Below are 17016 nucleotides of genomic sequence, written 5' to 3'. Positions count from 1 at the left end.
TCTGTTTTAGGAACTCCCAGTACATTGTTCTTGATAACTTATAACAACCCTGAACAACCATGTAGTTTTCCTGAGACCACTACTAATGGGATAGAAAGCTATATTGTAATAATATATTAGTCTATTTGGGCGGCCATAACAAAATACCATAGACTCAGTGACTTAATAGAAATTTATTTTTCACAAATCTGGGAGCTGGAAAGTCCCGCTGATTTTGTTGCTGGTGAGTGTTCTTTTCCTGACATGTAGCCCTCTGCCTTCTCTCACATTCTGCAATGGCTATGTCCTCACATGGCAGGGAGGACAGAGAGTATGTATTTTGCTATCTTCTCATCAAAGTACTAATCCCATCATCAGAGCCCCACTTTCATGACATCATGTAAACCTGATTGCCTACCAAAGGCCCAGTCTCCAAATACTCATCACGTTGGGAGTTAGGACTTCAACACTGGAATGGGGGGAGGAAGGAAGGAAGGAATGTCACAATTTAGTCCATAGCAAATAATTTTCAAGCTTTTTAAAGACACAGAACTCCTTAAAAACAAATCTTATTAGGACCCCAAAATATAAAATCTATAAAAGCAGAACTGTGCAGTTACAGCAGGAATGACATGTCTTGAACTCCCACTGACTGCTTAGATCTTTTCCCCATTCTATCTCAACAGTACCTTAGCTGTACTTGTTCAGTACCCAGGGACTCTGGGAAAATCAGTTAAAAAGAAGTGATTTATTTGTCATCACATAAATGTGTTTTCTTTGTTTCAAAGTCAGATTTTAAATGGATCCTGGACATTTCTGGTTTTCTACGTGCGTGTGTGACCACTACCTCAGTTATTTATGTCTAGATGGAACTTATTTTCATTGTGAAACCTGTTCCAGCTTATCTAACTCTTGTACATTTTCTGGTGAAAATTCCCAGCCCAACGAGTCTTCCAGGTTCAAGTCTCAAAGTTGTTAATTCTTCTTACCTATCTTATGTATAATTGGACAATTAAAGTCTGCAGGTTCGTAGTCCATTAAGGCCCTCATAATCTTTCACTTTTCCTGTTTTTTCACCTTGTCTTTCTTCAACCTACCTTTTATACAAAGATAAAGAAATTTCTAAAATTTGGGTAGTAACAGTGTATTACTTACCTATTTAAACATCTTTTTGTTGGTCTCCATTATCTTTTTTTTTTGGTGGGACTGAGGTTTGAACTCAGGGCTTCATGCTTGTAAAACATGTACTGTCCACTTGAGCCCAAACCTCCAGTTCATTTTGCTCTCTTGTTTTTGGAGATGGGGGGGGGTCTCACAAACCATTTGCTTGGGTTGGCCTTGAGTTGTGATCCTCCTGATCTCAGCCTCCCTAGTAACCAGGCTAATGATAGTTGTCCCCATTCGCTTTTTTTGGAAAAGAGTCCTTGCTAGGTCTTTTAGGCCTGTCTCGGAAGACAAGTGATCCTCCTGAGTAGCTGGGACTATAAGATGCCATGGTTCCTGGTTTCCATGATATGTTTTTAAAAAATATAAGGCACACAAAGCTCTACAGATTTCACACTCAGAATGCAACATGTTCCTTAGGCCATAGGCCACTGTAAACTTGTCTCCTTTCTAAAATAACCCTCTTTGTTTTTTTATCTGCTTGGCAAGTTGTTATTCTCCCTTCGTATATCACCTTACATGTTTATATTTTTTGAATTCTGATTTCCACATCTCTTATAACTAAACATTATTGGTTTTTATGTCTTTCTTCCCACTAGACTTTGAGCTCCTTGAGAATAAGGACTGCCTTCTCATCTAGCATCTGGCATAGTACCTGGTACATGATAAGTGTTCAAGATATATTCTTTGAATAAATACCTCACAAGAAGATTCAGTTTTTTTAAACATATCTTTTGATACTTGTTTTACCTGTTAATGAGGTAATAGGATAAGATGATTTAGAATTTTTCTTTCCAGTTTTAGGATTCTGTTACTTCCCTTAGTGAACTGTCTTTAGTACCATAATTATTCTTATTTATTTTAAAAAACATTTAAATTTATTTTCCGTAAACACATGTTGAATTAATTTGGATTTAATAAAATCTTATTTTTAGTTCCATCAAATATTAGTTTTGCAAATGGAAGCCAACTAGGAACAAAATATATCAAGAATAGTCATTTGGATTTTGCTTCTCTTTTACTTTCTATTGATATTTTATAGAGATAAGGAAATCATGTGGCCTAGTTGTGAGGAGGGTAATAGAAATTACTGAAATAACAGAAATTAACTAGGGGGATAACTTCTCTCTCAAAAATAGAATTCAAAGAAATAGGGCATTTTTCTTTCTTTTAGAGTAATAAAATAAATCGACATTTATTACTTTTAGGCATTTTAGTAATGTATTGAAGCAAGCTCTGTACAATTAAACTTTTGAAATCATGATTTTGGGAAAAAGTCATATGTAACATATTAGAGAGAGAGAGAGAGAGAGAGAGAGAGAGAGAGAGAGAGAGAGTGTGTGTGTGTGTGTGTGTGTGTGTGTGTGTGTTTGTATGTGTTTAGCATTATAACAGCATGTGTGTGGTTCCAAGGCATTGCCAAAAAATGTAGTCTAGAAGCAAAACAGAATACTGAAAATAATAGTGTAACTTTTTAAATATGAGGAAAATATTTTCTTTGCACATGAAGATTTTGGTCCAAATTATATTTAACAAATTAAATTATTAGCCTATTACTGTATTCCAGAAAAGTTTCATTTTGGGTACCATTGATTGCATTAGCACATTAATTTACTGTTAATAGGCATAAATATATATATATATATATATTTTTTTTTCCCCCCAAAAGTAATGATGTAGCTTTACTTTTGGACGAGAGTGCAAGTTTTCTGTGAGCTTAAATATTAAAAATACTTCTTAAAAACTTAAAATTGTTATTCATTAGGCCAGAACTCTGGTAGCTTTCTTCAGATAGCATTGTTATGGTTGCTGGTCCCTTGAGTTACATACTTTATGAACCTGTTTTTACTTGCTGAAAAATAGAATTTTACATAATTAAGAATCAACATCAGTTATTTTATTCACTTGATATTGCCAGTGCTTGTTATTGTTTGATTTAGAGATTTGTCTAAGTTGTTGACATTATTCAGATTCCAGTGTATGAAAAAGAGCTTTTAAGAAGGAGGTGCCTTGAATGGAAAAATAAATATATTGCAAAATCTGTAGCTTTGGGTGTGTTCAGTTCTGGTTGAGTTTCTTGTTCTTATTTGCATTCGTTGTTGCATTCCATGAGCTATATATCTTTGAGTATAAAACTGGTTAACACAGTGAGGGTCAGATTTTATGAGCACGAATTAAAATCTCAAAGCCATTTTCCAATATACAAATTTAAGAAAATGCAAATAATTATATTTTAAATAAATCACTTTACATTGTGTATTATACTGTATTTCCATGTTATTATTATTATTATTGGCATCTCTAATTTCCAGGAAACCTGTCTTCCTGTCCTCCTCAGTGATGGATCTATAACCTGTTCACCATCCAATCATCTTTTATCTTCCTCCACAGCTTCATAATATGTGGTGATAACTGTTTTCCTTCTTTCTTTCTTTAATTTACCACCTACTTTCATGGCCCGTCCCCCCGCCCCCATATATTTATGTATGTGTGTGTGTATATATATACATATACATATGTATTTATTTTTTTAACCAAAGCCCTGGCTTATTTTTAAAAATTCTAACTTTTCTGTTAGAAGTTAGGATGATCTTTAAAAAAAAAATAATGGTTGTTTAATGGGCAATACTTATTATCAAGAAGTTTAACCTAGTAGGAAATATATAACATTTATAAATAGTCATAGTATTTAAGAGAGGTGGAGAGAAAGGTAGCAATAAGAGAGGTAAAGTGTTTTGTGAATTCAGAGAAGAAAAAGTAATTCTACACAATCCGAAAGAGGTGTAGCCTAAAATAGTTCCTAAATATTTCACATATGGAGAAATATAGAGTAATATAAAAGCAAATATAATAATTCAGCCACCCAGAGTTAACAAATACTATTTTCAAAAGTCTAAAGCTATTACTCCTCCTTCTGAACAAAGACCTAGAGTACTCAACCTCAGACTTTTTTATTTCCCTGATAGTTTTTGTTGTTTTGGGCTCACTTTTGCTTCTTTTATCCTTCTCTTCCTGTTGGAGCTTAATTTCCTTCTTGCCAAAACATCTCTTTAATGGTCCTTTCACATTTTCCTTTTGTTTCTTTTTTTTTTCATACCTCCTTCTCTGCTCCCCCCGCCAATCGTTCTCTTGCTCTCGCAAATGCATCCCCCTCCCCGCCTTTCAGCTCTGCTCTATTGTGTGTTTTTCCCTCACATATACTTTCAGTTCACTCATTTTCTGTCTGCAGACAATCTACTGCTTTACCTATCCATATATGTCTACGTCTCTGTGTGTATCTGTTGTGTCTGTGTCTGTTTCTACCTCCATTTCTACTTCTCTGCCTGCCTACCTAGATTGGCAGTATTGGGATTTGAACTCAGGGCTTCACACACCAAGCACTCTGCTAGCTGAGCCACACCTGCAGCCCTTTTGACTTCAGTTTGTTTTTCAGAGAGGGTCTTGCACTTTTGCCTGGGGCCAGCATTGGACAATGATTATTCCACATCCACTTCCTGAATAGCTGGGGTTTTAGACATGCTCTACCACATACATTTATATTCTTTTATTTCAAGAATTTCTGTTGATTCATTTTTTTAAAAAGTAACACCTATTTTCATATTATATGATGTGTGTTTCTTCATCTTTTTTTAACATAAGTACACTTATTTTAAGGTTTCTTTCAGATTATTCTCTTGTCTCTGGTTGTTCTTGTGGCAAGTCTTGACATTGTATCTTCTCACTTTTTTTTTTTTAAATAAGTGAGTCATTGTGATTTTCTTTGTTGTTTTTATGAACTCTCTTTCTGTAGGAGTTGTTTTCCCATAGGCCTTGGATTATGGAAGTATACTGGTACAGGGATTCACATTTGCTTCTGACAGACTCCTGTGGACTAAATGTGAACCAATTATTCTTAACATCCTTGGGGTGGAGCTTCTGTAGGTATTCCGATGTCTTCTGTGTGATTTCTTTTTCACCCATGTCCCTAGAAAGATTATAAGTTTTCTTATGATCGTCATGTGATTGACTATAGGATAGCGAGCAAAACTTTTTCTATAAGTTGTTTCACAGATGGGACAATATTTTATAGATCTAGATTATTTGTGGGGAGCCAGTCTAGTTCAGCTTCCAATCTCTGACAGGACTGAGACCTATCTCCTTTCCCTATATGGATGTTGAATCACTAAAGCCTTCCTGAACTTCAGCCAGGAAATTCACCACTCTCATTTCAAATTCTTATGTAATTTCTGGCACCTGAAAATTTTCTTTTTAAGATTAGTTTATTTGATTATTTTTGTTTGCTATAATACAGTATATATATCATGTATGTGTTGTATATATACTGTATATGTATTTATATACACACATATATGTGGCATATATGTATAACATAGAACATTTCTGTGTTAGAAGGGAAGCTTCTTATGTCTGTTCAGAATCACGTGACTGGCATTTGAACCATGGCTTTGGAGGACAGGCTATGGTAAGGGCATTCATAGAACATTGCAAGAATATGAAACAATGTAAACACAGGTATGGAGTGGGTAGTTGTGAGGCTTTAACAGAGAATAACAGAAAACCTCTTCATTGACTTTGGCTTATGTTCAGGTACATGGAGATAATTAATGGGAAATATGTTTGGAAAGGTAGGTTGGAATTGAGCATAGCAGGCCTTGAGTGGTAGCCTAAGGAATATAGACTTAGTTCTTCACAGAGTAGGGAGCCAATGTCTGTCTACTTTTATGAGAATCATGCAGAGCTTTGCTCTGAGCAAGTTAATTTGGTAACAGTGAATAGGTTGGGGTGGAGAAAGGGCAGTGTAAATGGGAGATTAGTTTTGAGGCTGTCAACAACAATCCATGAGTGATTATAAAGCAGCTGTGGTGGATCAAGCCCATAATCTCAGCACTCAGGAGACTGAGGCACAAGGACTGCAAGTTTGAGGCCAGCCTGGGCTACCTGGCAAGACCCTGTCTCCAAAAAAAAAAAAGATAACAAAGGCCTGAAATAAGATAATAATAGTGGCAATGAAGATGATATGTGGACTAAGAGAAAGGAGAGACAGTGAGAATGGAAATAATGTAGCAATCTAACTTTTGAAATGAAACTTACTAGTATGTGCAAAGTATTTGTGAAATGTAGATCTGCACACTTTTGTTGCTCTATAAATGCAGTACATATGTATGTCATGTGTGCACATATAACATTTTTCCATGTGTCTTTTAAGATGCTGAGATTGGCATCCTGATGATTCTATCATCCTGAGATAAAAGATTAAGCAAGCATTCTTATCCTTTGAAGTCTGGATCTTTTTTTCTTCCCTTGGGCCAGTTTTGTAAGTCAGCCACTTTCATTCATTCATTTACTTATTTATTTTTATCTTTTAGGCAGTACTGGGGATTGAACTCAGGGACTTCTGCTGGCTAGGCAATCACGCTGCCTCTTGAGCCACAGCCTTTAGTCCTTTTTGCCATCAGTTTTTGTCTTTGACAGGGTTTTGTGCTTTTCTCCAGGCAGCCTCAGAATGCAATTTTCCTAACTCTGCTTCCTTACTAGCTGGGATTACAAGCCTGCACCACCACTCTTGGCTTGTTTTTTGAAGTAGGGTCTTGTTACATTGGCCTGGGCTGACCTCAAACCATGATCCTCCTAGATCTGCCTCCTGAGCAGCTGGACTTTATAGGTATGCACCATCACACCTAGCTTGTTTATTTTTTAAATTAGCACCAATCTATTTTACAAAGAAGTTTCCTTATAATGTGTAACTACATGCATATCATGTGCTTTTATGAAATTTCCTTTCTTTGTTACTCTTTGCCCTCTTTATTTTACAATTTTTAATGAGTTTCATTATTTTCATACATGCATATAAAGTGCTTAGATCATATTCAACTCCCACCACCCCCACACTCACACTCTCTTTTTTGCCCTCCCTCTTCCCACTGGTTCCCCCACCACAAACAGTCCCCCTTTTACATTCATGTCTTTTTTTATTTTAAAGTTCTAGACTTCACATATGAGAAACTTGCAATATTTGTCTTTCTGAGTCTGGCTTATTTTGCTTAACAAAGATTACTAGTTCCATCCATTTTCCTGCAACTGACATGATTTCATTCTTACTTATGACTGAATAAAACTCCATTGTGTATATATTATCCATTCATTGGCATCTATTCCATAGCATAGGTATTGTGAATAGTGCCCCCATAAACATGGGGGTGTGCAGGTGTTTTTATTGTATGCTGACTTACATTCCTTTAGATACATGCCCAGAGAGGTATAGCAGGATCATATGGTCGTTCTAGTTTTAGTTTTGTGAGGAACTTCCATACCAATTTCCATAATGGCTGCATTAATTTACATTCCTATCAACATCCTCCATATCCTCATCAGCACTTGTTGGCATTTGTTTTTTTGATGATAACAATTCTGACTGAGGTAAGATGGAGTTTCAATGTAGTTTTGATTTGCATTTCCTTTATAGTCAAGGTGTCAGACATTTCTTCATGTATTTATTGGCCATTTATATTTCTTCCTTTGAGAACTGTCTGTTCAATTCACTTGCCCATTTATTAATTGGATTATTTGTTCTCTTAGTGTTTAATTTTTGGACTCTATATATTCTGGATATCAATTCTTTGTCAGGTGAGTAGGTAGCAAAGATTTTTTTCCTATTTTATAGGTTGTCTTTTGATTCTAGAAATTGTTTCTTTTGCTGTGCAGAAGCTTTTTAATTTAATGAAATCCCATTTGTCAATTCTTGCTCTTATTTCTTGAGCAATTAGAGTCCTATTCAGATGCCTAGCCAGGCATGGTGGTGCTCACCTCTAACTTCAGCTACTCAGAAGGCAGAGATAGGAGGATCACAGTTCAAGGCCAGCCCATGCAAAAAAGTTAGCAAGACCATATCTCAACAAACAAGCAGTGTATGGTGGTATATGCTTATAAACCCAGCTCTGTGGGAGGCATAGGTAGAAGAATCTCCATCTGAGGCCAGCCTGGGCAAAAGCACAGGAAAACCCATCTAAAAACAAGTTAAAGCAGAAAGGGCTGGACTTGTGTCTTATTTGGTGAGGACCTGAGTTCAAATGCCAGTACCAACACACACGCACACGGACAGAGCTATGCCTATGTCTTCATCCAGTTGGATCTTCATAATTGGAAAAAGTAAAAGAGGGACGAGAAGAGAGGGTGACATTGTTATTGTTGGAATAGATGTGGAAAGGACAGGAATGGCACTGGGTCAGGGAGGGATAGGTACATACTAATTAACAGACAAGCACTTGGGAAATTTGGTCTTAAAAGACCTATCACTTATTAAAACTTACTTTGTATTAATAGTATCAAAAGGAAGATTCATGGGAGACACATGCCAGATTGTTTACATATGTTTTCTTTTACACAATTATTATCCTATATTGACTGTACAAAATCATGCGTTTCGTTATGACATTTTTAGTTCATAATGTATGCTGAACACACTCTCCCCATTATCCTCTCTTATACCCCCTCTTGTCTCCCACTGTTCTTCCTCTTCCCCATTTTTGTGTCTTTTTAAAAGATGTGCATTCTGCATGTAAGAGAAAATAAGTGAAATTTGTCTTTAAGTCTAGCTTACTTTGCTTAACATGATGATCTCCATTTCCATCCATTTTCCTGCAAAGGACAATTTCGTTCTTCTTTACCACTGAATAATATTCCATCGTGTCTATATACCACATTTACTTTATCCATTCATCAGTTCATGGGCACCTAGGCCAATTTTATAGACGGTGAATAGTGCCATGATAAACGTGGGTGTGCAGGTGTCTCTATTAATATGCTGCCTTTGATTCCATTGGGCTTATACCCCAGAACAGTGTAGGTAGATCCTGTGGTAGTTCTATTTTTAGTTTTTAATCCATACTGATTTCCATGGTGGAAAGTGTATAGGGATGTACAGGGGTACATCCCATTCTCCCCCCTCCTCATCCTTGCCAACATTTTTTTTCCTTTGATGGTAGCCATTCTAATTGGGGTAAGATGGACTCTCAGTGTAGTTTTGATTTTACAACTCCCTCATGGCTAATTTACATACATTTTCTTAATCTTCTAAAAAGCACTGCAAGATATTATTATTGTCTCCCTTTACAGAAACTGAAGCTTAAAAAATAGTACTATGGTTCAGAATGATATTGTCAGTAATTGTGCAGAGAAAAATTCAAAACCTAACTTATCTGTTTCCAAAGGCTTTGTATTTTCTACTTGACCTGCTGTCTTTATGTATTTATGTGGTGTAGGATTAAAAAAGGAAAGTGGTACATGGGAACAGACTGGGGATCTGTAGTTAGAGTCTACGGTCAGCAGAAAAACACACAATGAGAAGGTTTGCGTTCTGTAAACTTAGTAGAGCACTTAATTAACTAACCAGGGAGAGGAACCGAGTTTGGTTTCTCCATACAGCAAATACTCTCTGCTGCCCAGCAGTCAGCTACAGCTCCCAGTCAACCGTTTGATCACTGCCGTGTACTGTGTTGCTAAGCTATGATGTTTGGTAGGTTGGCTGTAGTAAATGCATTTTTGACTCAATGATACTGTCAACCTGTGGAGGGTGTATTAGAATGTAACCCTATTGCAAGTTGAGGGGCATCTGTGTTTAAAAAAACACAGTGGAATATCTTTCCACTTTTTTTTTTTTTTTTTGTAGTTTTCAGTGTACAGATCTTTAACCTTCTTTGTTAAATTTCTTTCTGGGTTCTTAATGATTGATTGGTAGCCATTGTAAATGGATGTTTTCTTGCTTTTTTTTTTTTGACAGCTCCTTGTTAGTGTTAAGAAGTTCTACTGATTTTAGTATTTGATTTGGTGTTCTGAAATTTTACTAAATTTGTTTGTTAATTCTAACAGTTTTTGGGTGGAATCTTAAGGATTTCTCATAAATAAGATCATGTCAGCTGCAGAGACTATTTAACTTATTCTATTTAAGATGTCTTTTATTTCTTTCTTTTGCTTAATGCTGTTGACTTCAGTTTCTTAGTATTTTGTTGAGGAGTTTTACATTTGTGTTCATTAGTGATATGTTGGCCTGTAATTTTCTTGTAGTGTCATTAATATTAGAGCAATGCTGGTCTCCTAAATTGAGTTTCTTCTAGGCATCAAATAGTTGCAATTTTTAATCCATTAAACCACTTTTTGACCTGCAGCTGGTGAATTTAGTCTATTTACATTTAAAGTAATTACTGGTTGGTAAGGAGTATACTATTGCCAATTATTTTGTTTTATTTTTTGCAGTGGTAGGGTTTGAACTCAGGGCCTTCACCTTGAGCCACTCCACAGCACTTTTTTGTGATGGGTTTTTTTCAAGATAGGTTCTCACACTATTATAGTTGGCTTCGAACCATGGTCCTCCTGATTTCTACCTCCTGAGTAGCTAGGATTACAGGCATGAGCCACCAGTGCCTGGCAATTTGTTCATCATTTTTGAGTTACTTTATAGACCCTTTGTTTTTTGTTCCTCTCTTGTTCTGTCTGCCTTTGTGATTTTATGATTTTCTATAGTAATATGTTTTTCTTTATCTTTTGTGTATCTAAGCTTTTACTTTTTTTTTACCATAAGATTTATGGAAAACTGTTTATACCAGTCTATTTGAAGTTGATAACAATTAACTTTGTTTGTATACAAAAGCACAGTACTCACACACGCCCCCATTTTGTATTTTTCATATCACAGTTTACATTTTTTAGATTGTATATCCATTAACAAGTTATTATAGCTATTCTTTTTTTATTGCTTTCATCTTTTAACTTGTTATAGAATTATAGGTAATTTACATAACACCATTATTATATCAGAGTATTCTGAATTTGACTATACATTTAACTTTACCCATGAGTTTTATACTTTCATATGACTTTGCATTACTAGTTTGTGGTTTTGTCTCAGCCTGAAGAACTCTTTAGCAATTCTTGTAAGGCAAGTCTAATCACCAAATTCCCTCAGCTCTTCTTGTTTGTCTAGGCAAGTTTTTATCTGTTCCTCATTTCTGAAAGGCAGCTTTGCCTTATATTATGTAAGTACTCCTGGTTGTCACTTTTTGATGTTTCAGCACTTTGAATATATCATTCTAGGCTCTCATGATTTATAAAGTTTCTGCTAAGAAATTTGCTTATATCCTTATTGTTGTTTCCTTGTATATGATATGATTCTTTTGCTGCTTTCAAAACTCCCCCTGTGCCTTTGATTTTTGACAGCTGGATCATTATATATCTTGGCAAATTCATATTTGGGTAGAATTTGTAGACCTTAGATGTTCATATTTCCCTTAGATTTAGAAAGTTTTTTTGCGACTATTTCTTTGAATAAGTTTTCTGGTCCTTTCCCCTCTATTCTCCTTTTGGAAATTTTATATTGTGAATGTTAGCTGTTTTGATGGTATCTCAGAGATGTAGAAGTCTGAACTGTCTGGAGGGTCAGCTGCCAGTGTACACATGGCAGTGAGTCCCAGGGCTGTTTGCAGTTACTTACATGGAGGTTATGCTGGGTTCCTGGCTGAAGGGAGACAAGTGGGAGAGAGGTGATGGCCGAGGCACCTGGAGATTGGGATGGCAAAAAACTTCAGGGCCCTTAGTAGCCAAGCTTCTGTTGCAGCTATAGTTTACTCAGCAGTAGAAAGCTTGCTAGGGTCCCCTGTGGAGCAAGCTGCTGAAGTCCACTGTGGAAGAACCTTGGGGTCTTCAGTGGTGAAATCTTGGAGGGGGATACACAGAAGCCAAAGGGACTATTGAGATATTTAGTAGAGAAGGCTACTGGAATCCTGCCCCGTGGCTGATCCTTACAGCTTCCATCTTTTTTCAGACTCTCCATTGATCTGAGTGAGGTATATGACATTGACACAGTGAGGGCAGTGCCCTTAGTGGATGGAGAAGCTGCTTGTCCTCTCTGCTCTCCATTTCCATGGCACAAGCTGGGGAGTCTGTGATAAGTGCTCAGTTAAGATGAAAGGCAGTAAGCTTGTGGGTGGAAAACATGAATAGAAAATGGGCTTCACTTGGTTGGCAGTATGTTGCCCCGAGAAGCACTGGGTTGGGTTATTTGTACAAAGACCGCAGCAAGGGGTCCCCTGAAATGAGTCATATCATGACATTCTTTGCTGCAGTATTCAAGAACAGATTTGGACTGAAAAATATAAAAATTACTGGAGAGTCTTCCTCTGCTGATGAAGAGCTGCCACATTTCCAACAGAGTCGAAGCAGTTGATTAAGGAGAAGATACTATTTAAAGCAGGCCTTCACGGATGTGAGGGCGATCTGGCTGCGACATCTGTCACCCCATTGATCGCCAGGGTTGATTCGGCTGATCTGGCTGGCTAGGCGGGTGTTCCCTTCCTCCCTCCCTGCTCCATGTGCTGCGTCCCTCCGGAAGCTGCGCGCTCGGTCGAAGAGGACAACCATCCCGATAGAGGAGGACCGTTCTTAGGTCAAGGGTATACAAGTAGCTGCGCTCCCCTGCTAGAACCTCCAAACAAGCTCTCATAAAGCAGGCCTTCGGAAGGAAGGTGCCCAGTAGAACCTACATTCATAAAAGTGCAAAGGAGCACCAGAATATAAAACAGAAGGACAGATTAACTAAGGTACTTTGTGGGAAGGCTCAGGGAATACGATAAAGCTAGGTACAGAATATGCAGAAAATAATCCATATGCTCTCAAAAACTGAAATTATACATAGATCAAAAGGGAGGGAGGGAAGGAGAGATAACACCTTCTTTTATTATAGTATATTGTTATATTTGCTCTATTTCATTATTTGTCATTATGTAAATAAAATATATAAAATTCAGTAATATCTGCAGTTTCAGGAATCCACTGGGGGTCTTGGAACATATCTCCTGCAGATAATGGGAGGCTATTATACTGAAACTAGCCAAATATATAATACTCTGTTGTCGAGATAAACATCTAATTTTGAGAACTGTTTTCAAGATCTATTGGCCAGTTTATTATGTTTTCATGGCTGTATCCACGTTTATTTCATAGCACATGATTTCTGAGATATTACTGTGCTTGTGTTACCTAGTCGGAGTCTATCCATAGAGGTCTGTCAGTTGAGATATCCAGCACTATCAACAGTATCATTCCTAGAATGTTTTATGTAAGTAGCTATATCTTCTGTGTGGTCTGTAGTTCACACTCACATCCAGGACTACTTACATGATGAAATTGCATTAATTTATAGTAATAGCTACTCTGTCCTAAAAAAAAAAAACCTAGTGTGGTCTTTGGTAGCAATGAATTGCACAATTTCCTTCAGTTTGAAGTTAGAATGGCTCATCTGAGCAATCTAAGTTCATCTATGGAATAGGAATAATAATAAATCATAGTATACACTTGGATACCATGTGGTTTTTAATTTCTAAATCTGAGCTTTGGTGTTTGGATGGTCTAAACATCTGGCATAGTTGTTTGCTTTGTTCCCAGCATGTTAGTATAAATGTGAATTGATCTTTAATAATTGGTTTATTCACCTGGTATTCTTTCTCATCTGCTCACTAGATAATAAACTGAAGAATAACATGATAACTATCTGTAGAACTATGTTGTGTTTTTGGTTTGAGTTCATGAAGCCATGTTTTTATAACCAAACTGCCCTCAGAATTATGGACAGTATATCTGAATTATAGTACCTTTCTCCATTTGTCTTAGAGTATGTGATTACCCATTGCTGTCTGTAGAATGTCTTGTTATTCTGAGTAGCTTAGGACACTTAAGTGCAACCTTTAGTTTTCAGAATGGTTCTGGTTTTCAGTGATAGTTTTCTAAGCAACCTATTGCTCTGATTGTTTTTAAATCTCAGGTTATTCATGTAAATATTTTGTATCTTTGGCCAAACTTTATTTTCTTTTTCAGGTGCTGGGGATCGAACCAGGGCATTGCGCATATTAGGCAAGCACTCTACCAGAGTTGCACACACATTTCTTTGGCTGAACTTCTTCCATGAGCTCTTGATCTTGACAACTGAGATCAGCTGGTTGATTCTCTTATCGACAGCTAGATTTGAATTTTGTTGGCTGGGACACAGATCTGTTCTAAACTTGTGTGTTTAATGCGTGATGGCATTAAATGCAAATTTAAAAAAATGGACCACTTTAAACCTGGCGCAATGGTGCATACCTATAGTCCCAAGGTACTCTGGAGGGTGAACAGTGGGATCACTTGAACTCAGGAGTTTGAGGCCAGTGTTAGTAACACCTATCTCAAAAGAGAAGGGAGAGAGGAGAGGAGGGGAAGGGAGGAAAAGGAAAGGGAGAAGGGGAGGGGAGAGGGGGAAAGGGAAGAAGGAAGGAAGACCACCTTGTAAAAAGAATCTTTGTCTCTAGTGTTCACTGCCTTTCTTACTTTGAACCAGTCCAAGTTTTAAGCTCTCCACAGGACCTGATAATTTGAAGTAGAAGAAACTAATATGAACTTCACATTTTCATTTCAATTTAAATGCCAAGAATTCTAGGTTCTTTAGAGCTAGCGTATCTCCAGAGATATCATAAACAAGTTAGGACTAGAGGGGAAAAGAGCAGCTACATCTTGATCTTGAGTAGCAACCCCTGCCCCTAGCTGAGAGCTCAAAAGCATTGTTGAGTAGCACTAACATGAGTACAAAATTTCAGCCAGATGGTCACTAATGGGCTTTTAAAGGAAGGAAAATAGTGACAAAGTAATCTTTGAGGCACTCTCTTAGGTTAAAGAACAGAGAAAATGAAGTCTTTCTGAAGCTAAGTGTAAATTATACCACCTTCTTTGGGAGTAGAAGCTGCTAAATACAACAACAAAAACGACAAAGGGAATCAAAGTTTAAGAACAAACCTTCAAGCCTGAAGTTCTAATGCTTCTTTCTTACTCTCCTATGAAGAGGCCTTTGCTCCTTTTTTCCTCCCCTTTCTCCAAAGTCTATTTGAAAGGGATTTTGATGGTAAAGGAAGGCAACTTTAGACAGAGCATAAATTAGAGCATAAAATGCTCTTTGTACAAGAATTATCTTAGACATGCTTTTGAAAACATACCTTTCAACCATTGTTAAGAAAATAATCAAAGGTATGATTTTTTAAAATCTGAATTTAGTCTAATTTCAGTAAAAATAATGGTAAAGGTACCAAAATAAGCAAACCCTTTTTTTATTCTTTCCTAGTTTCTGCTTATAAGATTTACACATATTTAAAATAAACCCATGGAAAACAGAAATAGTGTCCTGGCATTTGCTAAATAGTTGGAACAATTACCTCCAGGCTCCAAAACCCAACTGAGCTTGACTTTTGAAAATAAATTTGTCTAAGGCTTCTTCCTTGTTCTGTTATATGAAGGTATATGTGAAATGATACTGACCTCTGCCAGAAACCCCAGGAATCCTGTTCGGTGGTGTATTTGTAATGAATTAAAACAACACAGATGTGGATTAAGGTGAAAAAGTAGGCAAAACACTAAATTCTCATTGTGTGGTTTCAATGTGGCAGCTCCTTAAAATACTTTGGCATACCACAATAATTAAAGGGTTTAAGAACATTGAGTTAAAATACCTAGAAAATAAAAGCCCACAATTGAGTAACAAGAGTGAACTGTGCTTTATTTTTTTGAATTGGAATTAATACATGTTGTCATGGTGAAAATATTTTGAAATACTTAACTGTAACAGTTTTGTGCAGCCCTAGAGATTAAAAAAAAAAAAAGCAATGTAAGTAGGCAGTACTCTTAGAAAGTCATTTCACAGACATGCTTAATGTAAAATGGTTGCTAGAAGGGAAGTGCCTTTTATTCAGTGCTATGCAAAGAAATTTTAATTGACTTATTTTGGCAATGAGAATCATACAACTTAGCATTAATAACTCAAATTTTAAAATATTTGCTCATTGCTCTAGATTATAACTGTGCTTAAGTAATACTGTCTTCAAACACTAATCATTTTAGATAAACTTTTAAAAATATATTTATGGTCTCAATGAGTATGACTGTTTATTACATTTTACCTGTAAAAGCTGAACTGTTTTATATAGTCTTTATGGAAACAGTGCACAGCCATAAATTAAAAGATGCAACTGTTTTGGATATTTTACTGGTGGTCCTGTGTTCTCCTGCCAGCAGTGCAGCCGTTTCAGGTTTCTCAGTATAACATATAAAAAGCTGTGTGCACATTGCAAGTTTTTGCTGGAATTGCCAAGCCAGAGATGGTATGACTCAACTTTCCCAGAAGCAAGCTGTACCAAAATGTGATGAATCAAGAGTTAATTGCAGAGGGTTTGTATTACCACTATGAAAACCAATTCTCATTTGTGATAGTTGGCTTCTTACAGTTGACAAACATTCTACTGTGGTGCTTAGATTCTGCCAGAAGTGAAGAACCACTGAAGTTAAGATTCTGTTTTTGAGGGTCTGAGGAAAGGAGAGGGTGATACAACATCAAGTGTGTGGATAAAAATTGCATCAGCAATGGAACATTTACTTTGCAAGTTAACTATAAATATATCACTAATTTGTATGTTAGTTGTTGAGTTCCCAGTTGAACTCAGTAGGCAGTTGAGTTCTCCTTTCTTACTTACCTCATTTCTTCTGCATCAGAATCTCTTAAAAGATGACATTTTCTTGTGTTCTTGGATAACTTTATGGCCATGTGTAGGTTTGGCGAATCAAACGTAAGGGACTTAAGGCTCTGTCAGGAGTCTGAGAGTGACTACCTAATAATGCAGTTTTCAAAGTGGGATGCATCCTAGGAGGACATGGAAAATGGGATGTGGGGAGAAACTATTAGAATTTTCATGTAAATATTCTTCTCATCCTTTAAATTTTCATTTATAGATATATGTTTTATGATATTAAACTAGTATATAACTGTATTTCATATAATAGCATATAGTATGTTAGTACTCTGTATAGTTT

At 36.5% G+C, this 17016-nt stretch overlaps 1 protein-coding gene across 5 annotated transcripts in view; it reads left to right on the top strand.

Moving 5' to 3' along the window:
• Positions 1–17016, top strand: part of Mnat1 (MNAT1 component of CDK activating kinase) — a 208452-nt gene that overhangs the window by 184721 nt on the left and 6715 nt on the right. The window contains exon 8 of one of the 5 annotated variants that reach the window (XM_074067850.1): positions 14005–15694. The exons of 3 other annotated variants lie outside the window; for them this stretch is intronic. In XM_074067850.1, the coding sequence (XP_073923951.1) occupies positions 14005–14095 (91 nt within the window). In that variant the 3' untranslated portion in view covers positions 14096–15694. Of the gene's footprint in view, positions 1–12257; positions 12334–14004; positions 15695–17016 lie in introns of those variants that run through there. One more of the 5 variants, XM_074067852.1, reaches the window with a different exon arrangement.

The sequence above is a fragment of the Castor canadensis genome, chromosome 3 (assembly GCF_047511655.1).
Source record: "Castor canadensis chromosome 3, mCasCan1.hap1v2, whole genome shotgun sequence".
NCBI lineage: Eukaryota > Metazoa > Chordata > Mammalia > Rodentia > Castoridae > Castor > Castor canadensis.
The sequence above is the reverse complement of the archived record's forward strand: the minus strand, read 5'-3'. Positions and strand labels throughout refer to the sequence as shown.